At 39.8% G+C, this 8680-nt stretch overlaps 1 protein-coding gene across 2 annotated transcripts in view; it reads right to left on the bottom strand.

Moving 5' to 3' along the window:
• Ank2 (Ankyrin 2) overlaps window positions 1-8444 on the bottom strand; it is a 162650-nt gene extending 154206 nt beyond the window's left edge. For both annotated transcript variants that reach the window (XM_089231495.1, XM_089231488.1), the window contains exon 1: window positions 7998-8444. In XM_089231495.1, coding sequence (XP_089087621.1) covers window positions 7998-8069 — 72 coding nt within the window. In that variant the 5' untranslated portion in view covers window positions 8070-8444. The remainder of the gene's footprint in view (window positions 1-7997) is intronic.
• Window positions 8445-8680: the final 236 nt, after the last annotated feature.

The raw sequence follows: 8680 nt of genomic DNA on the forward strand, positions 1-8680 counted from the left end.
TGTGGACATGGCCGTAACCAGGCTGGGGCAACCCTAGGTGGGGCCTCACAAATAACGTACATGTATTTTGCATAGTTTTTTCCTTTTTAAGGGGGCCCTCAAGGAAATGTCTGCCCCGGGCAAGCAGCTACAGGCCTGCCTGCGGACCACCTTTATCATTGAGGACCACCTCTAATCCGCAGACCATAGGTTGAGAAACGCTAATACAGGGCGTGTGCGAAGCATTTACTGACGTTAGTTATCTGGGACGTGTGTACCGTATCATAAAAGCCAACATCGCAAACGAACCAAATAAACATCATCCATGCCCACCAAGCAGAACAGCAATTTGAGGTGATTTTCTCTTTTAGCTCGGTCGTCAAATCGAAAAGAAAGGGTCGTGACCATCGCAGGTGTTAAATCTCGTGACTATAAACGGGTAATGCACGATTCCGTGAACCCAACACACACACAGTTCCACCTTCGCCAACTTTTTCTCTCACATACACCCAGTCATCCAACTTTTTAAAGGGTCACTCGTGGCAGGAACTATTCATAACCACTAGACAAAACCACGGCAATCAAAACGAAAACCATAACGCTGATCGTATCAATGATATGCGTCTCTGTGAAGCAAAAGAAAAAAAACGCAATCAACCTTCTCGCATGGCCACGTCAAGGACAGGGAAGATCACAAAAAAAAAAGTAAATTCAACCTTCGTAGCAGATGCTGCTTCAGCTGTAAAAATTGTGCACTTGGATATGTACATATACCTACGCAACACCAAACGTTGACATGACATCGACTTCCGCGTCGAGCAATTTTCAAATAGGAAATCAAGGCGGTGTCACTGATATATGCCTTAACCAGCGCTGAATCAACCTTGTGGTCCTGAGATATTCTAATCGGCCACGGATGGAAATCAAGTGGTAGGGGATCTGTGAGAGGTAGTTTAGGTTCCCAAGAGCTAAGAAAAAAAAAATTCAAACGTGAAATGAAGCTTTTATGCTGGGAAAAAGTGTGATATATACTTATTTTCAGAATCCAGCACAGAACTGCCCACAAAACTAGAGCCATCTTCACGCGAGGGCCATCCCGGGGTGGGGAGGGGATCATGTCCATAGGGGCCTACACGACGAGACCTGCTGGTACCATGATTTTTAAGAGTACGAGAACAAACATGTAAGCTGCTTCTTTCAGCTAAGTAAAGAGCACTCCAAAATTCATTCTTGCCCAGGAGGGAGGGCCCCCACAATTTTGAGATGGCGCTGCATGGAACTAAAAGAGGGCAGCTCACTGATATCTAGTCCAGAGGTTCGGGGACCGACCTTAATCGTGGAACTTGTTGTTTACTATAAATTTACTGTAGAAAGGGTCTTGCTTCCAAATCAGGGTGAGGCGGGTACTTGATAAGATACGAGTACACACTGTGCTATTTAAGATTAATCTCAAATAATACAGTGTATAAATGGAATCAATTTTTTTTCTATACTGTTTTTGCAAGTATGTTAACAAACACAGGGGCGTTGACAGCTGAAAAATATAATGGAACAGAAACTTGAAGGGCAATTCTTAAGATCACTCAAGCGTGTGTGACTTTTAGTGTAACTTTTTTTGCTGACAAATATTGACTGTGGAGGAAAACGGCCACTCTTTGTTCCTCCACAACTATGAGGTCCATGATCACAAATAGGTGGGCCCCTACCTATTTCTTCCCCCCCCCCCACATTTTCTTGTTTTGGTTACGAAAATTTGGAAAGCCAAGGCAGATATTGCATTAAATGCGATTCAGTGAATAACCAGAGATTCATCATGTGAGAGAGAGTATCACCATCATAGAATTTTCGTGATTGTTGCGAACAAATGTTAAAATGTTCAGTATAACCTAAGTAAACCGGATTCAGCAAAAAAAAAAAAATTATATGAATAAGTAAAGCTTAGCATAAAATGAAATCATTGATTTCATAATAGGTCCTAGAACAAAATGTCTCATATATAGTTCACTTGAAATTACATTTTTTCTACATTAGGGGCCGTTCAAATATTACGTCATCATCGATTGGGGGGGGGGTTTGGATAATGCTTACGTCATCAACCACCCTTTATGAAAATATGAGTTAGGATTCAGAGGGGCAGAGCTGATGACGAAATTTTACCAACAAGGGGGGGAGGATCAAAAATGGCTAAAAATTTGCTTACGTAATACTTGAACCGCACCTTATCTTTTCTATTGCTTATGTATGCAGTGCATAGCAATAAGCAATAGAAAAGTTTTTTGTTTTGCTACACTAAATGATTCAACTTCTGGTATCTAATAATAACTTTCTCACTATGCAAATAATTTTTTCTCCCCCACTGTCAACATCTCATTGAAGCCTTATTCTATGCTTAGAAGAATCAAAATGAACTCTCACTTTATGTATGCATTATCAAAATTTAATCATTTTACGATTCAAATATCATGCTCGATAGTTTTCCCCATCAGATTTGGGAAAAAGTTGTTTACGTCAAAATATTCAACTTCTTGGAAAACAGGAAAAATATTGCCAACATGTAAAATCATAGCCATAGCCAATATCTTTTTCTTATGCATCAGAACAATTTCATCATAAAAGGAAATATAATGGGGGGGGGGGAGAGCACAATCATGCCAGTGCATACAAATAAATGAGATAAGCTAGCTCCATCAACTGATGAGCGGGACATTGTCCCCCCATTAACCGCCCCCTGTATCTTTGCCTATGTGTTTCATATGCACTCGAAATAGCCAATTTTAAAATGTACCTGGGGCAAACACTACTTTTTGGGGTTTTTCCATACACAGCATTCTTTGAGACAGCGGCATACGCAGGGGGTAGAAGGCCTGCGCTCCCCATGAGCGATCAGAAATTTAAAATATTTGTGAATATTTTTGCAAAAAATTAAAATAGAGAGATGCCAATTTTGATATTCGAATGGGCCCTGAAAATTTGTGAACCCTGGGAATGTGCCCCCTTGCCCATGCAAGAAATAGGACCCTGCCCAGAAATGATGTTCAAGGGCTCCTAACTGGCTGGAATTACCAGACTGTCTATTTGAAAATTATAGGGCCTTCTTGCTTTTAAAAATCAGAGTAACAGCTGAGGACCCCAGCAATGCCAGGGTGGGCCCATGCATTACGATGGTTAGTGCATATGACTATTCAAGCTTTTCCATGCAAGAGCCACCTCAAGAGCACTATGGTCCTCTTATCTGCATGGAATATAATACCAGCTTACCCCATATTATTTTTTGTTCTTATGGAGGAGGGCAAACACTAATGTCAATTGTTCAGTAACCATGGCAACTGGACATTCGCCCAGAAATCAGGCCCAGCTATAGGTTGATAGTCTTCAGAAAATATTAAATTATATCTAATCCTGAATTATCCACGTTAAAGAAAGGCATAAAGTGTTTTCTTAAGTATCAAAGGAGTCAGACCATATAGGCCTATATTTCAATAGATGTTAGGATTCTGAGAAAAGTTGGTGAGGGCAAAGGTTTATATTTCAATAGTCAATGCTCGTTATATTTCCGTCGTTCCATTGAAAACTAGAAAACTAATGCAACATTGGGTGGTGGTTATACTGAAACGTATAGGATAGTATTTATATGAAAACATTTGGGACTTACCCTACTGGTCGTTGCAATGGAATGGTTGCACTAACATGAGGTCAATATATATTAACTTATTATATAATGCTTGTTATATAACAAGTTGACTGAATAAAGATTGTGGAAAATATTTTGTGGAAGCAGGATCTCGGGCTAATGAACTAAATTAAAGTTTATTCTAATGGATTAAGACCAGGGTTTTCTCAACCTTTTTCAGCCATGTCACTCTTTTGGTCACTCACATGTTTGCACACTTTCTTTTTCAGTATTTTGGTCCTTCATTTTTTGGGTCGTTCCCATGCTTACACTCTATAGGTAAATTTTTGGTCATTCACTCTGACCTGGTCTCTTGTTCTCAAGATTAATCTTTTTTTAACCACTCAATGATCTTGTCCCTCTCTAAATTTTTTTACTTTATTTTTATAGCTCTTATGCTTGCAAACTCTCCAGGTCATGCATTCGGTCATTTACTGACCTAGTGGTTTGCTCTCTAAACAGAAACAAACATAGGCGAAAATAGACTTGAAAGTCTGGGGGTAGGGGGGCCACAATGATATCAATTTATGTGCACACATACATTAGATCAGTCAACTTCACCTTTGATGCTGAGAGGCAATACCCCCCCCCCCCATCCTGTATCTCCGCCCATGGAAACAGATTTATGGTTTTGCCACCTTAGCTAGGCTACACAGATATTTTTCTGCCTTTTCCCATTCTCTCTTAATTTTCTTGGCCATTCATTCATAAAATTTGCAGAGCTGGGTTATAGCCGCTAAGGCAAGTATACTTTGCCATTCGATTGGAATTTGAGGTTGACACAAATTTTTCTGATTTTATTGCCCGAGTCATTGAGCTTCAGAAAAGTGGGGGGGGGGGGATAATCAGGACAGTTTTTCATGGGAAAAAACCATGCTCAGGTCCTGGGAAATTTCACTGATGCCCAAATATTATTTTACATTTTTCAAGCCCTGTATTTCATATCTTCACTATTATTTTGCTTGTTTGGGAACTCAACAAAAAAGTAAATATGTTGAATAATATTTTATATCCTGAAAATTCACGAATCACTAAAACGTGCTCTTTTTTTACTCTTGCAAGATACAGGAACCTGCTTGGACCATAGTCATAGGGACTGGGGTGTGGGGATCCCAGTCAAAATAACACACAAGCACAACACCAAACCGGCACAATTCTAATAGAACAAATCATGCATCCCACATCCTGGGATAGGGCTCCTGACCAGACTTTTCACGGGTCCCTCTACAATAAATTTATAGCATGAAAAACAAAAACTGATGAGAATTTTCCCAAGCCCTGTTGGCCATGACAAATACGTAAAGGCATGTATTAATTTATTAGAAATTCTGCAGAAAAACGCATACAAGGTACTACCTTGTATGCGTAATAAGTCAATAATGAGGTTAAATCTATTGTTTTATCATTTGGGTCCCCACTCAGAGAGAAATCTCTGGCTACATGCAGTGCCGTCTTAACACATAAGCCCACCCAGACACACAACCCAAGGCTTCAAATACACAAGGGCCTTGTGATAATGAAATCAAGTAATAATTTTCAAGAGTACATATGTAAGTTGGTTTTTCTACATACAGTAGAACCTCGTATAACGGAATAATAGGGGGCTGAAGGTTTTCCATTATAATGGAAGTCTGGTTTATAACAAATAATTCTTCCTAATAGGGCTGTAATCCTACAGGGTGTATGTACATCAATGAAAAGTACAGTTGTTACCTATAAAGAGTATTTATTATGAATCAAATGAAAACAGCCTTCAACATAGGTTGCATTGAAAAAAATGTGTGTGTATACACTGTATTAATCTTAATTTTTCTAGATGGAGAGCAGTACAAATCATACATAACATCCATATTTATGCAAAACAACTGTTGGTGTTAAACTGCTTGCCTGGAAATGCTTTTTAAACGAGTTAATACTTTATATAACAAAAAAATTAATTTATTTATACAGTTACATAGCAGCCACACTACTAATAAACTGGGCATCACTGATGACAGAAATACAGTAGAACCTTGATTATACAGGCTAATGGTGTGGAAAATTATAACGGACATCCCATATACTTATCCTTTTACTTTAAGTCATTCTGCAGATTATAAAATATGTAATAAGAATGACGCAAATAGAGAATATATACTGCTCCAGCTGATGAGTGTCATGAGATAGCACATTTGAAGTTATAACATCCAACACCTTCGATAACAGAAAGCCTCTGAGCAAAGCTCCTGATTTCACTGAAGTCGACCATTTCACCTAGTCATTGGATATGTATTGTAAAACAAATGTAAAGCTTTCACATACGTCAGACTGCTATATCCAGTGGCTACAGGTGAAATGGATGACTTCAGTGACAAAGTGGAGGCTTTCTGCAATACAAGGTGTTGCACTATCATAGTGTCTAGTCATTCAATTGTAAAAAAAACAATACATTTCAACCACGGCCGGTTCTAGCAATTTAACCTCCCCCCCTCCAAATATGACTACAGTATCTAAAAAGAGGGCGCTCGAGTGGTGCAGTGGTAAAATTCCCATCTTCCCCTATGAAGGTTTTTGTCAAGGGCCAAGGGTTTGAATCCAGGCAAGAATGTTAGAAAAAAGTTTACCTATTGAGACTGGGGCAACCACCGATAGATAGCGCCTTCATTCCCCACCCAATTCCAGTTGAAAATTGCTAAATGGCGATATATAACAGAAGTTGGTGTAGAGTAAAGTAGTATTTGAAAAGAGTTTTCTTTCTTCACGTCTATTACCCTAATACAGTGGTTCCAAAAGTGTGGGTCACTACCCCTGGGGATCACTTAAAACAATTCTCAAACTTTTGACACCCATGACTGACTTATGCAAGGATGATGTCACTCTCCGCTTCCATACGAAGGATTTAACAACTGGCTGTTGCAAAGATATATTTTGGAAAAAGAGAAAATTCAACTTTCCCTGTGGGGAATCGAACCCACATCCTTTTACTTTCCGGGTGAACTCCTTTCCGTCCTTTCCTCTAGGGCATTCACCCGGAAAGTGAAAGGATGTGGGTTCGATTCCCCACAGGGAAAGTTGAATTTTCTCTTTTTCCAAAATATATCTTCGTAACAGCCAGTTGTTAAATCCTTCGTATGGAAGCGGAGAGTGATGTCATCCTTGCATAAGTCGCCATCTGGTGGCAGCATCAGCAGTTGTGAGCTTGACCTGAGTCTGGTCCGGCCATCCATGTACGGTCCGTTTCAGTATACACAGCGACACTTTTTGGAAGTGCATTCAAATGAATAATTCCTCTATTGAGCATTGAATAGCAAAGAGTTGAATGCATTTCAAAATGTGATTCGAAAAAACAAAAATTCAACGTCTTGTATTTACTTGAGTTTATTCACTCTCTCGCAGTTTCCCCACACAACAAATCTGTGATTTTGTTTGTGGGGGTGATTTGTTGTGTGGGTGAAAACACCCACACAACAAATCTGTCATACGAAATACTGCCCCTGTAAACATGCTGCCTAGGCAACTGCCTGAGTACAGCTGATTTCTCAAGTAATATTACCACACAAGAACCTTTTACCTAGCATCGCCTGTAATTCGTTGTATCAGGGCCGTAGCTAGAGGCGGCAACTGCCCTGGGCAGCAAAACATATTTTTACTAGAAACATATTTTATAGAAAAATTATTTTGCCGCTGTAAAAGAGGGGAGTGACCAGGGCAGTCTTAAGAGCATCATGGACCCCCAGGCCAAGGGATTTTTCTGAGATTGCCCCTAACAAATTCTAAAAAATTTCAACTAGTTCTCATTATTGTGAGCCCCCCCCCCCCTCTCTCTTGAGGCCATGAGTTAAGATGGCACTGGGGGGTGGGGGGAAGTGACCGCATCTGAGGTGACCATTATGAGGGGTTTTACTGTCTTGGTTTTCATTACTAACCTTCACGAAATCTTAGGTTACTAATCAAAAAAAAAAACAAATATTGGGAAAAGCCAAACATGAAACTAGAATTTCCTTAACATGGCTAATCCGAGCCCGTATAATCAAGGTTCTCTGTACAAGCTTTACACAATTCACAATTACACCACATCAAGGGCTTCCCTAGGCTTGGGGCCTCAAAGCCAGACTTTTCGCGAGCTCTTCTACAGTAAATTTATAACACGAAAAAAAAATAGTAATTGTATCGGGGCTCTGTTAGCCCCACTCTGGGAGGGGGGTTATGCCCCAGCAAGTTGAATTCGGAGCCCTCGTGAATTGACAGCTGTGACACGTGATATTAAGAAACCCTATTCACAAGCCACGCAACCTCGAGGGAATTAGCACATAAATAAATACACGAGTAAACCGAATATTTAAAAGTAAAAAACAAACAAATTAGATACCTCGTTAGTGGTGAGGACCGGTGCTGTTTGGCTGTCAGCGGGAGCGTTGACCACACCCTCTTTATTCGTCATTTAAAACGTCTTTTTTTATTTTCTCCACTAGATATTTTTAAAAAAAGATGGTAAAAAATTCACAGACGCAATAAGAGAACGGCTTGGAAACCTAATTACGTTGGGGAAGGGAAATTCGTAGAAACACACGCGCGCACAAAATATTTACGACGGAGCTCCAATCACTGGAACATGACGTTTTTTTTTTTCTTTTCAGGAAACAGTTTCTCCAACAGCAGTAGTATTTTTAATACGGTCGGCTCTTTAAATCCGTCAACCCTCGACTTGTTTAATGTGAGCGGCAGGACGCCGGCGGTCGGGTCTTCTCCAGACAAAACTTACCTCTCACACACACACACACGACTTCTCTCTTTCCTCACCCTTTTACTTTTCTTTACTAACTACTAACGCTAAAGTTTTATAAACTTGTTTAGGGGGTACAAGTTAAAGCTGGCTGTCTTGTGATCCTTATACTGCCATCTGACGGATCATTTGAGAACTACTGATTGGTTTTTTTTTTTCTTTTTTCAAAATTCTGTGGAGTTTGTCACATGAGGGCGCTAAAATTGAAGATTTCAGATATAAAATGGCGTGTGTCATGATGATGTGAACACTGAGCTATAAGTAGTTTA

The sequence above is a fragment of the Pholcus phalangioides genome, unplaced genomic scaffold (assembly GCF_987345545.1).
Source record: "Pholcus phalangioides strain wild (caught in Gottingen) unplaced genomic scaffold, Ppha-v1.0 ptg000004l_1, whole genome shotgun sequence".
Taxonomy (NCBI): Eukaryota; Metazoa; Arthropoda; class Arachnida; order Araneae; family Pholcidae; genus Pholcus; species Pholcus phalangioides.